Here is a 16,991-nt window from a genome sequence, read left to right as displayed (position 1 = left end):
GCCCCGCGTCGGGCTCTGGGCTGATGGCTCGGAGCCTGTGTCTCCCTCTCTCTCTGCCCCTCCCCCGTTCATGCTCTGTCTCTCTCTGTCCCAAAAATAAATAAAAACGTTGGAAAAAAAAATTAAAAAAAAAAAAAATATTTTGAGGAAAAAAATATTTTGAGGAGGGGTGCCTGGCTGGCTCAGGTGATAGAGCATGTGATTCTTGATCTTGGGGTCATGAGTTCAAGCCCCACGCCGGGCACAGAGCTGAAAGGAAAAGGAAAAGGAAAAGGAAAAGGAAAAGGAAAAGGAAAAGGAAAAGGAAAAGGAAAAGGAAAAGGAAAAGGAAAAGGAAAAGGAAGGGAAAGGAAGGAAAAAGAAAAGAGAAGAAAAGAAAGAAAAGAAAAGAGAAGAAAAAGAATACAAAAATATTTTGAGGAGAAAAATATCTCATAGACTGACTTCCTAAAGAGAACTGACCAGGAACCAGCAGACAGTCAATCATTAAGAAACCTTTATAGTATATGTATTTGTAAGGTTAAAAAAACAGGTGGATTCTTAACAGTACTTTTTAAAAATGTGCAGGTAATCCCTCCCCTGTTCGTGCTCTGTCTCTGTCTCTCAAAAATAAATAAACGTTAAAAAATTTTAAAAAATAAAATGTGCAGGTAATCAAGCAAAATGCTTTCTATATAAAGCTAGAAGAGTTATTATCACAGGAAAAATAATCATATCTCCCTCCTCGACCTTGCCATGTCTCTTTTTCTACTTTATAGCAGACAGTTTCATTTAATACTAAGCCCGTTTACAACTAAAAAACATGCCATCTTGTCAATTAAAGTGGTTTTGAAACCAATGATGAAAAGTTGCCTAAAAACATAAATATATGATGGGATAGGGAACAACATTCCAAAAATAGGAATCTAAGGTCAAGAAAGGTCTTATCCAATGTTTCTAAAAACTCAATAGTGAAAAAATTAATTAAGGTAAAATAAAAATGCCTAAGTGTCTCAAGTAGTAAATACCACTTTTGCAGTGGTTCTCAGATTCCTCTTAAACATAAGCCAGATCAATAAGGTATATTAAATTTAGTGTTAAACTTCTAGAATCAATTTTCAAAAAACTTTAACTATACTGAACCATAAGATGTAAGAATCTGAATGAAACTGTAATTCATAATTATTAAATTCCTAAAATTCTATCATACCAACAAATCATAAAATTTGGTTACTGAAATAACTTTTAATTCAGAATTAAATAACATTTAATTAGGAAATAAAATGGCTTTTTAACACATATTAAATGTTTCAAATAATGAAAGTATACATTTTTAAAAAGGTAAAACCTACTACTTTAGTTTTATAAGGACTTATGAACCATAATTACTTGTATATTTTCAAAATCTCTAAGTGAGTTACTTACATATGAGTTATCTACATATTTTCTAAAGTTTATTCTACAATATATTATAACACATCTGTGTTCTTGTTTCTCTTGTGTTCCAGTTGTATTCTTTTTTTTTAAGGCTAAATCTTAGGATGAAAAGATTTAGATGGAGGTCTTGTTAGCTTTAGACCAAAAATATCAAAATGTACAAGCAATATCAAATTTCCAGTTATGGAGATTATTTTCACTTTCCCTTCCAGAAATACTTAACAAAGAATACTTAAGGTTACAAAATGACATCTTCTACAAGGGGTGGAGCACATACACAAAATTTTTAGTTTGTAACTTATAAACATCACCAATAATAAAAACAAGAAAATACCACCTTGAAGAAACCTAATGATTACAGATCCAATCGTAGAAGCTAACTATTATAACCCCCATCTAAATGGGGGTTTTGTTTACAGCAAAAAGATAAAACTGAAATTATTTCAATAAATGTGTGATTCACAATCACTGAAAACATGGATTCATACTGTTATGTGATTATAGCAGTAACCACAGTACAGAACTACTCAAAAAAACCCTAACAGATGCACAACAATCAAATTTTCTTAAATATAAGTTTATGCTGCTCAAGCCATATTTTCCTTTTTCGTAAAAGTCCAAATTGGCTATGGTGCAGAAAGATCAGGCAGATCACAAGAGATACCTGTCTCTATTTTATTAATTCCAGCACAGGTCAGGTGACATCCCACAATTCCCCAAATTCCTTGCCCTCAAGGATTAAGTACCTTTTTAACTGATAAGGAAGAATCTTCCTAAGAAAACATATGTAAGAGGTTAAGTGCTCTGAAAAAGTTTTCAATTTCACAGTAGTCTCCTGGAAGAGAAAAATAATTTCATGGTTAATAGTGTTATTTGACAAAGAGAGCCTCCACTTCCAGAAGTGAAACACAGAAGAAAATTACCAGGACAGTCACAGTATCCTCAGTAATACTTTCAAATAAATGAAGCATTCCTTCCTCAAGAGGGCGGACGTAGGACGCATTTTCATGAAGGTACTGTGAGAACTAAATACAGAAGGGAAAGAATTGGGAGTTACATCACTGGAAAATAACAAATACCAACAGATTTGTAAATGGACTCAACTGAGTTGCAATAAACTTTTTTGGGAAATTTTTCTGGGAAATTTGGCTTTTACAAAACAGATATGCTCCCCTCTAATAGTTCCAAATACAATCCCCAAGTCCCCATCTCATTCCAAAAGGAGGAACTTGAAAGGGGGCCTGGGAGACATAATTAACAACCAGGCATGGGTGGAAATGGAGAGGGGACACTGCATACAACCAGCACCAACAGGCCTTCCCCAAACACCTGCTTCTCTACAGGGGTCTCCGTTAAAAAAAAGAAAAGAAAATCAAAACTGTATGAAAGGTTTTTAGGTTATGTATCTCATTCTTTAAAAAAAAATTTTTAATGTTTATTTATTTTGAGAGAGAGAGAGAGAGAGAGAGAGAGAGCGAGCACGTACAAGGGAGGGGCAGAGAGAGAGAGGGAGACCCGGAATTCGAAGCAGGCTCCAGGCTCTGAGCTGTCAGCACAGAGCCCAATGTGGGGCTCTAACTCAGAAAGCAGTGAGATCATGACCTGAGCCAAAGTCGGACGCTTAACCAACTGAGCCACCTAGGTGCCCCTGTACCTTTTTTAAAAAACAAGTCTATTAAGGACAGATTTTTATTTGTACTGTGGACAATGTTCAGAGTTAACAAAGTCCAGAAATACAATTCTCACCAACATGAGGATATAAAAACTTTCATTACCATCACTGATGTTTAGTATTTAAGAACAATTCAGTATGAAGAATCAATTCAGAAAAACATCCTACAGGCATTTAGACAACTTAAAAGCAAAAAGGTTAATTTTCACCTACAAAATATCTCAATTACTGTATAATGAGTATTGTATAATGGCTCAAATGTTGATTTCTAAGTATAGAAATGTAAGATCTCACTATGCAGAAATGTGATTCAACTGGCCCCCCCTAAACTATAGATACATGGCTCTGGGCATCTCAGTCTTTCTGAACTTCAGTCTTTAGACCTGTGAAGTTGAACATTAGGCTTACACATCTAAATGTCTACTTTATGATTCTATGAACAAGTCTAAACACTCTGGTCATCTTTTAACAAGTGGTTTCTGAATCCCCTTCAATAATACAAACTTATTAGGGAAACCACATAGAACATTTCACAGGCCAAAACACCAAAAGTAAGATATTGAGAAATACATGAATTCTTCAAAGTTAATGAAGTGCTTCAGGAAGTTAAGACTAACAAATGTGACTCTCCCTGTGTGGGCTTAATACGGCAACAAGCTAAAATAAAATTCCAATAACGCACAAAGAACCAGTAATGAGTAAAATATATTTTTTGATATTACAGAAGTGTAAAAGAAAATATAACCACATTAAAATGCTGCAGTACTATTTCCCTACCCAAGTCATCTGAAAGCTTTTTCCCACAGTGAAACTGAAGAGCATATTTCAAAGACCCAAAGTTTAATTCTTTATGAACTTCAGTAGATATACGGCGTCAGATCAAAACTGATGAAAATCAAGCATCTCCTGAGGGTTTCCTATGTGTAAGACATAATGATAACAAGAACTAACCGTTAGTGAGTGCATACTACGTCCCAGGCACTATTCTTAGTACTCTGCACGTATTATCCACTTAATCCTCAAACATATATACCTATGAGGTATGTACTCTATCCTCAGTTTTAAAGATCAGGAAAATGAAGTACAGAGAGGTTAAATAAATTGCCCAAGAGGACACAGAAAGTGGCAGAACTGGGCTGGGACCCCAGTAGTCTGGCTTCAGAATCCAGGCTTTTGCTACACTAATAGGTACTTACAGGATCTATGGACATAAACACTATTCAATCCCTGGAAATACTGCATGGTACAAAAAAACAAGCTAGGAAGAAGAATCAGCCAAGTAGGAAGAGGGGCAGATTCATTTCAGAATACCACATTATGGGGGCACTTAAGAGCACACATCTACAGCAAAATCCCTCAATTTCCTCCCTGTGGGAGCCAGCCTTCAAGCTAGCCCCACTGATCCGGGCCTTGGCCATTCTTGGCTTTGTGTAGTGCCCTACCTAGCACATTGTTTCAGGGTTGGTCTGTGTGACCAAAATGATATGGTAGAAGTGATGATACTCAGTACCCACACTAAGTCACAATAGGCATTGTGGCTTCCACTTTGCTCTCTCTTGGATCCCTCGTTCTAGGGGAAGTTAACTGCTGTGTCCTAAGGACACTCAAGCAGCCCTGTGGAGAGGTGTTCTCATTGAGAAACCAAGGCTTCCCGCCAACAACCAGCACTAACTCACCAGCCACGTGAGTGAGCCACCTGGGAAGCAAATCCCCCCACCCCGGGCAAGTTTCTAGATGAATACAGCCTCAGCTGACTCTTGACTGACCTCATGAAAGATCATAAGCCAAAGCCCACCAGGATAATTTTCTCCTGATTCCTTACCCACAGAAAGTGTGTGAGATAATAAACGTTTGTCGTTTTAAATGACTAAGTTTTAGTGTAATTTATTACACAGCAATACCTAACTAGTACACTGTTTATTTTTCCTTTTCAGTAAAAGGTGGTCCTGCAAACTATCGTAAATCCCTTCATTAGAACTAGATGGGCAGGGAATCGGGAAGGGGTGGGAGGGCTTGGGTAGCTCAGTTCGTTAAGTGGTTATGCATCTAATTCTTAAATTTGCTCAGGCCATGATCTGATGGTTTGTGAGTCTGAGCCCTGCGGCAGGCTCTGTGCTGACAGCATGGAGACTACTTAGGATTTTCTCTCTCTCTCTCAAAATAAATAAGCATTAAAAAAAAAAAAAAAAAAAAAAGAACCAGCTGGGGAGAAAAAAGGAAAGGAAGGAACAAAATTTGCCAGGCCCCCAAAAAAAGGACTGAAGGGAACAACACTTAGCCCTCTTCTTATTCTTTGTTTAAACTTCACACACTCTGAACATACCCCAAAAATCAAGCAGAGAAGCAGTCTCACCCCACTCCATACCCCAGCAAGAAGGGTCAACTATACCACATATATTTTTTTTGCTTTTAAACATATCCAGGGGCACCTGGGTGGCTCAGTCGGTTAAGCGTCCGACTTCGGCTCAGGTCATATCTTGCTGTTCGTGGGTTTGAGCCCCGCATCAGGCTCTGTGCTGACAACTCAGAGTCTGGAGCCTTCTTCAGATTCTGTGTCTCCCTCTCCCTCTCTCTCTCTCTCTCTCTCTCTCTCTGCCCCTGCCCCACTCACGCTCTGTCTCAGTCTCTCTCAAAAATAAATAAACATTAAAAAAAAATTTTTTTTTTTAATTTAAACATATCCAATGAAGAAAGTTACACAGAGAGTATAAACAAGGAAAGAAAAATGCCAGCAAATTAACTTTTCCAACAATAAAATGCACTTTTCCTTATGCCACATCCGGGTCAAAAAACTACTGAAGTCCTCCATCCTTACGATGGAGAAATGTGAAAAGTCTGGGCCTTGGCCTGCCCAGGGGCCTTCTAGAGTCCGGAGCCATGTTTTTTTCTGTGCAACCTGACCTCCCATTCCTCCACTTAAAAGACTTGACACTCTTGCCAAAACAGATTGTTCACTGCTCCCTTCCCCCCGCTCCACCCCCACACACACACTTCATTATGCCTTCTAACTCCATGACTTTGCTCATGTCTTATATCCTCTTCTGGAGGAAAAAAAACACCCATTCTATTTCTCTCCTCCTATTCAATTCCCGCTCATTTTTCAAAGCCCATTCAAATCGCCAAAGAAGCTGTCCCAGACACTACCACCAACAGCAATCTTCCCTCCCTGATGACCTCACTTCACTTACTGATCTTACCACCCACACTTCCCCCTACTATTTAATTTCTTAAGAATCTCCATGTTTGCCATATTTTATCTTGAGGGTAAAGACTGTGACTTACAGTTTTCTTCCATGTCCTCCATGGTAGTCGGCTGATGCACAGTAGTGGTCTGAAAAGAAATAACGTGTCCTCCTACTTGTTCAGGGCAAAGAAAGGTATCCTGAATTAACTTTACCTTCTGATTCAACGGAGATATAGTGTCAATGGCAGAATCAATAGGAAAAATCTGAATCCTCTGTTCTGTGTAGGTGTGAAAGTTCAGTAGAGCCGTCACAAGATCTTGAACAAAAGCCAGGGCCTGCCCAGCAATGTCCCGCATCTTCAGCTTTTAAATGGAAAGTATATAAAGTCAACTCTCCAATTACTATTCTCAAACAACTTTAGTAAGTCCCCTTTTAGAGAAAACACTTAAATTCTAGTATAATTATTCCTTAATTTAAATTTATTTGCCCCCACTTGGATTTTAATATTCCCTCCTAATTAGAATGCCACCAGTTTTAGAAAATAGACCTCTTCCACTTAACCTAGACCACATAAGCACAAGTCCACCAACCTACAAGAAAAGTAGGACTCACAAAATTATTGCATCCCATAATTCCATTCTAAAGTCATCAGATGAAAGAGAACAAAAATCTGTATTATTTATGAATTCAATGAACAGCAGATTATGCAATTTTTTTTAAAATGTATGACAAAGTGAAGCAAAAGTTAAACACATGGTTTAGTGCACTAAACAGAGGCCCAAACCGATAAATTCTTATTTCTGAAAAGTCTGACATACACATCGCTGAAAATAAAAACATCATCATTACCTGATGTCTCCTATTGTGGAGTGGAACGTTCAGAGCGTTATACTGACTATATTCTACAAAACAAAAATGGATGCATGTTAATTCATTTTACATTTACAGAGAAGCTGCATAACTGAAAAATAAATGCTCTGCAGCAAAATCAGCTTTACGTAAGAATTGTAAATCATAGTGTAAGAGAATAATGGAGTTTATATGGAATCAGTTGTTTCTCAGATAAAGTAAAACTTTTGATTTTTTTTAAGTATGCCTAACGTGGGGTGTGAACTCATGACCCTGAGATCAAAAGACATATGCTCTATCCAGCCAAGCACCCCCAAATTTTTTTAACTGTAAGATAAACCCTGAGTTTCTGTTTCTAAGAAATATTTCCAAAACTTGAGGCCTATCACGATTACTTAGGCCCATGATGTTCTTGCTATCTTCAGTCATGCTCCTTTCTAAAATAACCCTGCACACAGCTGCCACACCAATCATCCAAAAATATCACTGTTTTCATGACAGTACGATATTTGACAGTCTACCACGGTCTGCTACTGCTGATCCCAACAACTCAATGCTAACTTTTCTGGGTTGGTCTCCTCATCTTTCTCACAGTCGTCTCTATCCCAGACTCTGTTAGCTTCACCTGGCTTCACACTTCAATCCCTGCCTCCATCTCTATGAATCTCTACAGCCACTCAAACCCTCCCTCCTCTGCCTGGTCCTTAATCAGAAAGATCTGGTGCCCAAATCCAACTCAGAAAGTCCCTATGCCGCTCTCATCCAGTTCTCTCTTACAGCCCCATTTCCACCAAGGGCTTGGTCTCCCATCCACAACTGGACTATTTTCCTATCAGTTCTCTTGGGGGCCTTGCCTGTTTTCCCTCCCAGCCTGGCCCATCATTTCCAACACTGCTCTTGCTAACATGAAAGGAGATCAGGGTCCATGACAACCTAATTTACCAAACTTAAGGGGGCCTCAGCGATACTCTGCAATCCATGACTTCATTGCTGTGTCCCTTCCCGAGGCATCTGTTCCAAACCTTTTCCATTTTAAGCCTCAAACACCATTCCCTGTCTCATCCTCTGCCCCACGGATGGGGTGGCCTCCCCCTACACACCAGGAAGACCAGGGCCGAAGACCAAAGGGTTCCTATGTTCCCTACCCTCCACCTCAGAGTCCATGGCATCACATATCCTGTCCTCAGCCAACCCTCCCCCTGGGTCCCCAGCAATAGCTCCTTCTGACTCCTCACGGCCTAGTCCATCAACCACCCCCTCTCCTCCCTACTTCTTCAAAATTACCTTCAAAAAAAGCATTTGTTGCAGCTTTTTAAACTCTATCCCCATAGTAACTTGTTCCCCTTTACCTCTATCATACTGAGTCCTCTGCCCTTACCCATCCCCTGCATACAACGCCTTCTCTTTTACTCCCAACCTTTTCCATCTCCTTCATTCCCCCTGCTCAAAGAACAGCATGTCTTCCTCATGTCTGCCTATTTCCTCAGCACCCATTCACCTCTAACCCTCTGCCGGCCGTCTGGTATCCACCTCTATCCTGTGTAAAAACATTCTTCTCCAAGTCACCAAAGCAGCTGCCTTTACTGTCCATCACCCTCTCTGAGCTCACTGCCTTTACTGTCCATCACCCTCTCTGAGCTCCCTGCAGCAATGCTACAACTTAGAACTGCTGCCCAGCACCACCAGGCTGAACACTCCCTTCCCCACCTCCCATGGCACCCCATTTCCCCAGTTCGCCATCATCTCCACTCCAGCCTCTCTCCTTCCTGATCACAGCTCTTCAAGGGTACTACACGGGCCTCTCTGCACTTTATACCCCTCATTCCCAACATTCTCAAAGCCCATTCATCCCTCCAGGGTCAACTTCAGTCTCTCTCCAAGGTCTGGGCTTTCCTTAGAAATGCATACACCAATAGACAGCTAGACGTACGCTGATCCGCCAGAATATTAAACAACAAAGTTAAGCTCGCCACCCCCCTCCTCCATAAACCTGCCTCTCACCTGCCTCTTTGATTTCTGTCAACAGTGCCACATCTTTCCCCCACACTGCTTCTTCACACTCCCCTGCCTGCCTGCATCTATCGCCCTGACAACTCAGGCCCCAGCCTCCATAACAGGACACCAAGACTAGCATCACAGTAGTCTTGGCCCCTTGCCCATTCCAGGGCAGTCTACACCCTTGCCAGACCAACTCTGTGAGACCACAGATCTCATTGTGACATTCAAAAGCTTAAACACCTCCACTGTCTCGTGAATTACGTCCCAACTCCTTGGGTCCGGCCCCTCTCAGCCTTTCAGAACTCACCCGTCACTGCCCCCACCTCCCAGTCACACTTAACTAATTACTGCTCATCAGACTGTGACGGCACCTTTTGTCCCACATACTACACTCCATTCAATCCCCTGGCTGGTTCTCCTGCATTTCAACCCAAAAAAACCTACTCAGGCCCAGTTCAAAGCACACTTCCTCCAAAAGACTTCCCCAAACAACCCTCTAGCAGTAATCTGTCCTTCCTCAGAAACCCCAAGAGTCTTTTCTATACATTTCTAGACACTTCTAGACATTTCTATACATTATCTCTCCCCTTCTGAACTACAAGTTCCTTCAGGGTATCCTGAGATTTCTTAGAGATTTTTGTATCCCTTGTGCTCCCTACCCACCTAGGCACTCAGCAAATGATCTCTAAATATTTCAGAACTCAAAGAAGTAACCCACAGTGACATGGTAAGGATCTAAAGTAGGTAGGGTGACAACTAGTATTGGAAAGGGAAAAATTTTTAAAAAGAGATCCAGAAGGAAATTATTAGAACCTGATGACAAATTGATACAAGGATTAAAGGGAAAATGAAATACCAAGATTTCAAGTCTAGGGGATCAAAGTATGCTAGCACTATTCACATTAATGTAGAAACTAGAAACAGGTGTTGTTTTCAGAGGACCTTAGGTTTCTGATATAATAATGACATACGCTGATTTTAGTGTTAGATCAAACTGCTGGGGTTTTTTGATGTCTTTTGTTTCCTCTTTTCTTAGTTCTTCCAGAAGAAAAATTTAGGGGAAGTAAAAAATTTCAATTATGTAATTGTAAGAAGGGAAATCTGTACTTAATTGAATATAGGCTTCAAAATTCCAAGCAATTAAATAAAATAGATTCTTCGTTTTCAAGGTTCTGATTTAATTATCTAAATGTTACAAAATTGGTACCTATTATACATGTAAGTTGATTTTCTTTTTTTAAAAAAGTTATTTTTCTTGATATGGCTATGTAAATTACCAGACCATTCTCAGGATGAAGAGGAAGCAGGACTTACTCAACTCAGCTCTGTATCACTGAGCAGGAGATACGAGGCTGAGAAGATCCATCGCCCACTGCCCTTCCCCCACTCCCCCCACCACGAGCACTTTTCTTATACAAATTTTCAGGTATTTTATGTGCAGGATGGTTTTTACCTTGGGATATGCTAAATATGTGCAATTAAAAAATGTGGATTTGAGGTTTTTCCAAGAAGGCCAACTTTGGAGTCAGTCTCCCTATGAAACATGAGGGCCAAAGCTGATCAAAAAAAACAAAAAGAAAGCAATCTTGTGTTGAGCCAATGAAGTTTTTTGCCACATCGATTAAAAATGATTTTAATTAGTTCATTACCATAGACAGGTTCAAAGTTGCACATAAAGAAAAACTGTACATTAATACCTACTTGTATCATTAAAAGGTACTTTTTCACTGATGATTGATAAGGACTCCTCTAATCTACCTGACAAATCTTCATGAAGGTTCTTTAACTGTAATTGACTGAAAGAAAAAAAAAATACAAAACCACATTATTGCCAGTCAGACAGTGGATCCTCACTTCCGTGTTACCACAACAGCTGGTATCAGGCTTTCAGAGAATTGTGCCTGACACTGGGAAATGCTTGGTGGTAGACAGTTATTAAAAGATGAAGATAAGAAAAATACTAAGCCTCAATTCTGAAGCCCTTGAGACTTCTGTTGAATGACGTTGAAGACTGTCAGAATTTATCACAGTCCCAGTATCTAATACAATCTTATCAGTTTATTTCCCCAAGTGCAAAGTAATCTTAGAGCCATTTCAAAATCACAAATTTTCTCTTTATGGCACATAAATGTTTGTTCAAGTATTACAGTAAAGTTCTTTTTTAAGTATTCTATCAAATTTGTCTTCCCCTTGGGCTCAAAATCTGATAATTTCTCTGGTTTTGATTCAATTATGAGTATAGGTATACATCTAAACCATGCATATAATTCCACCAATGCAACTAAATTGAAGAAATACACGTTGACTGATTCTGTAAAAACCTAAAATATTATGTCATTCATCAAATAAATACTGGAGTATGCTTTTACCACCCATCACTTCATCAAATTTCAAGATTTAGGTATCTCCAAATTAGATCATATAACCTCTTTTTTATTCAAAATGTACCATTAAAAGGTTGGCATAGTGATAAGGAGTCAGTTTTCCTCCCTGGGGTTATCAGAAGGCTCTCTCTTCAGCGCAGTCTGAAACAGAAAGCACCCAGTCCTCAGTACAGGAGCCCCAGAACGCGATCGGCCACGGCAGCAAACATCTGCACAGGCTGAGGACTAACACACAAGCCACTCCACCGAGAGTGCATAAGGCTCCGGAGAGAACAGAACTGAGGAGGACCCCGGAGATGGCCTATTCCCAGCTCACTTCAAATGTGAGAAAATTGAGAGAGAAGAGTTGCTAAACCAAAACTCAGGTCTTCTGATTCTTACTTCAGGGCCCCTTGGAATTCATTCACGTTTCCACATACCATTCTTCTGTTCGAAGCCGACATTCCTTGGCCTCCTTTTCTAGAGTCTGAGATTTTACCTGAATTTTAGAAGAAAAAGAAAAGCAGATGGCTCAGGCTATAGATGAGAGCACACTTAGGGGACACTGCAGGCAAGCGCCTCCCCTTGAATGACTAACTCTGCGTTCCGTCAAGCGCACAGATTTACAAGAGTCTTGACTATCTCTTAATGTGCTCTCACCAACAGCGGGGCTTACTTCTAGTTTGGCCTTGTCATTCTGCAGTTTCTCGATCGTTTCCATGTACTTCCGCGTCAGGCCATCAACCACGGCTTGGTGCTGGGCCGCCTCCATCTCCAGGGTGGCCAGTCGACTCCTCAGCTCTGCTTCCACATGCTTGTGCTGCTCATCAGCTTCAAAAAACTGAACAAAAAAGATCATTTTTATCTTTTCACGATATCCTAATATGTACAAATGAAGAGGAAAATAACAGCAGTGACTATTCATGGAGCAATTTCCACCCGTTGCGTATGCTCACTATGCAAAACCCGCACAGGCATGATCTCACAAGATCCTCACAGTAGGTCAGAGGTAGTGCTGTTATCTCTCCTTTACACTTGCGGAAACCAAAGCTTCAAGGGTCTACATAACTTGTCAAATGTAGAAACGAGATGTGAACACAGGAGATCCATGCCAAAGCCTATACCTCCTCCCTCTCAATCTCATGGATTTCTTTCAAACAACTTCTGGCACACAGCGAGAATTCAACTGACCAGGGTATAACTTTTCTGCTATGCTAACTTCCACAATTAAAAAATCCAAATTCAAATAGCTGCTATTCCTAAAACAGGTAAAACTCCTTTCCTTAATAAGATCAAAAGCTCATTTTGTTAACATTCGCAAAAAGACTGCAATAAACGCATATTTATTTTCCACCATTTCACTATGCTCACCATTTCACAAAAAATTCAGGAGGCACAGCTGGATATATTACAGTATGACTCTTAAAATATGCTGAATGTTGGGAGGCAAACACTGATTATTCAACATTCCATAAATATATGAGTGCCTGCCATGACAGAGAGAGACCCTGTCGTGGGGAAAGGCATAAAAAATGACATGGTGTGTACCCTAACAGACCTTACAGACCAACAGGTGAACAGATACAAACCAACTAAATGGTAATAACTTAAAACAAACACTTCTTTTTGATAAGCCCTCATCTAAATGATCCATCTCATCATTTTCTAGCTAAAATGAACAGTGCTTAGTACTGTACTGTCAAGTTATAAAGTTATTCTGCTGTCCTTTAAATAAATGCGTACTTCAAAGCACACATCAGATTAAGATATGAAAGAGATTTAAGAAGCGAATGAATGACAGTGACATATATACGTAACAACCACAGGAGACATTAAAACACATACACAAAACACTCTGTGCTGTCCTGCATTGGTTTTTCCACATTCCAGATCATATGAGCCATCTTTTTTTTTTAATTATGTTTATTTTGAGAGAGAGAGAGAGAGAGAGAGAGAGAGAGAGACAGGGTGTGAGTAAGGGAGGGGCAAAGAGAGAGGGAGACGCAGAATCCGAAGCAGGCCCCAGGCTCCGAGCTGTCAGCGCAGAACCAGACACGGGGCTCGAACCCACAGGCTGTGAGATCATGACCTGAGCCAAAGTCAGACGCTCAACCGACTGAGCCAACCAGGCGCCCCATCATACGACCCATCTTTAAGTCATTGGAAAAACAGAAAGATTTTCTCACTTGTATATGTAACCGTTCATTCTCTTCTATCTTCTTTTGTAGATCTTCATCAAAGACACTCTTCTGCTCTTGACTCAACTGAGAAGAAGATTCTCCACTTTTCTGATGGAAAGAATAAATTATGTCCACATAACTTTCATCCTTTAGAGAAACATCCTAAGGTACACAGATTCTCTATCACCTTAGTAGCTTGTCTCTTCTATGTGTGCACCATTCTCAAACAATCCTGCAAAAGGTATACAATCCATCACTTAACTTTTCCTATTTGACACAAGTAGGAACTGCAAATATTGAAACAAGCAGAAGAGCTTAAAAAGGAGATAAAGGGAATAAAGAACAGATAAGGTTCACTATTCTTTGCAGATCAGTCCGGGAATGGTTCTATTGGGAGACATAGCAGGCCCAGAAAGCTAGCAATAAAAACATGCTACAAAACATCATTTCGAGTTGATCTTTTGGTTTGGGAAATGACAGTTTTAATAATTTCATGAGTCTGAGTTGTTAAACTCCTTTAAGAAATTGTAATAAATCAGCATTCACAAGGACAAATTCATACAAAATTTCACATAAATATCTAATTTTTAAAAAAATATAAAACCATATAAAATAAAGCTATTATAAATAAACGGAGGGAAAAAGCTCAAAAACACCTTCCTTTCCCTTTTTTACTAATATTAACTTTTTCTACATAGAAGAATAGCACTATTTAAGAAAGCCAATAATGAACATTTGTTTTCATGGAATACAAGAGCTGAGACTATTCCAGGGATAGCCTAACAATGAAACTGTGTTCAGACATCAGTCACCACCCTTCTCTGCCTTTCTTGTGCCCTCACTCCTCACTTAAAATGAAGTTACTTACTGATCCAATGTGAGCCAATGACTGGAAAGCCCTTTGAAAATGGAGTAGCTTTATTAAAAATAAAACATTAAATATCCATTATGTTGGGACACAAGAGCTGCACAAAGCAAGACTGCCGAATGACATATTCTGGGTCACAATGCTTCCCAAGTTGGAAAGCTTTAATTAACATTAATTCAGAATTGTTACACCCAAACCTCTGCGAAAACATCCCTGGGAGGGGATCTCGCCAACCTGGGGAGGCTGTTTGAACAACCAACATATGGTTGTTCCTTCCCCAAGGAATCTCCAGAGCATGCGTATTTTGACAAAATTTCCCAAGTGATTCTAATAGATACCTGCTTACACTCTCTCTGTTCTCCATTTATTTGAAAATTACCACTCTAGAGAATTCTTTCATGTAGAGGAAATGTGTATGGAAAGGTACTAACGTATAATTCTGTTGATTGCCTATCATATGGCAAAAACAGTTCTAGCCACCTTTACAGAATCCCACTTACTACTCAACAAACCTGAGAGTACCATCCCCATTTTGCTGATAAGAAAACTGAGGTTGCAAGACTAAAATGACAGATGAAGAATCCAAGCATGGGCTTAACTCCAAAGCCTGTGCCCTTCCCTCCACACCACACTGCTTCAGAGTTGCTATGTGCCTTCTTCTTCCCTCCCATCCTTCTACTCTTACTGCCTCAAGCCATACGTTTGCCAGGTGCCGCTCTACATACACACAAGACTTAAAGATTCAATCACTAGCCCCAACTCTTCAAAAAAAAATGCAACTTCTTAGTCACAGAGTGCTCCAAAGTACCAGACCACCCATCTCATGGCAATGAGAATCTTGTCTCACTATACAAACCATAATGGAAAAAGTTTACTTTTACATGACCACACAAGAATCCTAAATTGGCCTCCTAAGGATAAATACTAAGAAATATCTGCAGCAAACTTATAAGCATAAGGAATGAGTATTTCGACTGCTACTTTCACATGAGCTGTTACACTTTAACACAGTCTCACATTTGATTTGCCCTACCTTGAGTTAATAGCGACTTAGTGTAACTGAAAGCAGTAAATTTGACCATAAATATATATATATATATATAAACAGCAAATGTCTGCTTCCTTGACCCGACATCCAGCCATAATAATGGAAAATTAGGGAAAGTGGAGATGAGGTGTTCTGTTAAAACCCAGATGGCCTGTAGATGTCTGTACCTCGCAGACAAGGTCTCACTAACTTGCTTGTATTTGACCTACCTTGTTTTTCTTGCCTCGGGGTTCACTTACAGCCAATTCATCTTGAAGTAGTTCTACCCTCTTGGCAAGCTGCAGATTTCGAAATGTCAAACTGTCCATTTCTTGCTGCAGTTTTCTCAATGACTGATCCTTCATTTTCAGTTGTTCCTACATCCAAGTGAAAACAGACCATTCCTTACAATTTCACCTTAAGGTTTAGAGATAATGAAATTATTTTTGTTTCACTAAAATATTAAAACCTCTTGCTGTAGGGAATTCACGTTGTATGTTTATCATGCCAGTTCCATGTTTTCAGCTATTTGGTGACAAAATCACTTTTTTTGGCCAAACCGAGTAAATTTAAAAATAAAAATAAAGCATATATATTGAAGTAACAGACAGTCATCAACTTAAAGTAAAATACCTACAACTGTATGTTGTTCCATAATGTTGTTGCGTATGTGTCTGGCAGTGAGGAGGCACAAAGCCTGAGGCTACAATTTTATAAACTTGAAATGTGAGAGAGAACTTCATACTCACTGATGACGCCCTTCAGTAAGAATGGGAAGCAATTTATTTGCATTCATTTTTTTCCCCATAAATCCGCCCTGAATTTAAGTCAGCCAAAATGAAGTCCTTCCAAGACACTGTGATTTCTCAGGTCAAAAATCAGTATTATCCTAACATGAGAATATTTTTAGATGCTGTTTGCCCTACATCAATTACTTTAAAGTTTTAAGTGAAAATAGAAACAAAATCTATATTTTAAACAACATATATTTCGCTGCCCATTCTGAACTGTTTATACTATAATGGGGTAAGAAAATGGAAAGCTAGGGAAAATACTTAGCCTCACTCTATTTTTAAAAAAATATTATTCTCACTAACTTTACTTATGCCATTCTGACAACTTTGTGTTCACTGGTTATCGAACACAGATGACCAAATACTACTGCATATTTCAAGATGTGTAGGTTTATTACTTTCACTGAAAAACCACTGCAATGCTAAGATGAGGTCAAGCTCAATGATAAACTAATATACTGCAACAGCAACCTAGAAACCAAAGTCTGGTATCTGCAACCTACTGACATTATTTCCATGTTGAGAGCAGCCAGAGCGATAGAATAATGTTTCCATTAAGTAGAGAAACAATTTTTCTTTTCTATTGATTGTTAGTAAGCCCTTAATTATTTTTTTAGGTAAACTATGCTCCACGTGGGG

General features: G+C 39.3%; 1 protein-coding gene across 2 annotated transcripts in view; it reads right to left on the bottom strand.

Moving 5' to 3' along the window:
- Positions 1-16,991, bottom strand: part of PPP1R21 (protein phosphatase 1 regulatory subunit 21) — a 63,652-nt gene that overhangs the window by 34,984 nt on the left and 11,677 nt on the right. For both annotated transcript variants that reach the window (XM_019827155.3, XM_003983971.6), the window contains exons 3-11: positions 15,789-15,935; positions 13,670-13,771; positions 12,160-12,324; positions 11,924-11,982; positions 10,822-10,916; positions 7,123-7,175; positions 6,486-6,635; positions 2,340-2,441; positions 2,163-2,251 (exon numbers count right to left, since the gene is read on the bottom strand). In XM_019827155.3, coding sequence (XP_019682714.1) covers positions 2,163-2,251; positions 2,340-2,441; positions 6,486-6,635; positions 7,123-7,175; positions 10,822-10,916; positions 11,924-11,982; positions 12,160-12,324; positions 13,670-13,771; positions 15,789-15,935 — 962 coding nt within the window. The remainder of the gene's footprint in view (positions 1-2,162; positions 2,252-2,339; positions 2,442-6,485; positions 6,636-7,122; positions 7,176-10,821; positions 10,917-11,923; positions 11,983-12,159; positions 12,325-13,669; positions 13,772-15,788; positions 15,936-16,991) is intronic.

The sequence above is a fragment of the Felis catus genome, chromosome A3, assembly GCF_018350175.1.
Source record: "Felis catus isolate Fca126 chromosome A3, F.catus_Fca126_mat1.0, whole genome shotgun sequence".
Taxonomy (NCBI): domain Eukaryota; kingdom Metazoa; phylum Chordata; class Mammalia; order Carnivora; family Felidae; genus Felis; species Felis catus.
The sequence above is the reverse complement of the archived record's forward strand: the minus strand, read 5'-3'. Positions and strand labels throughout refer to the sequence as shown.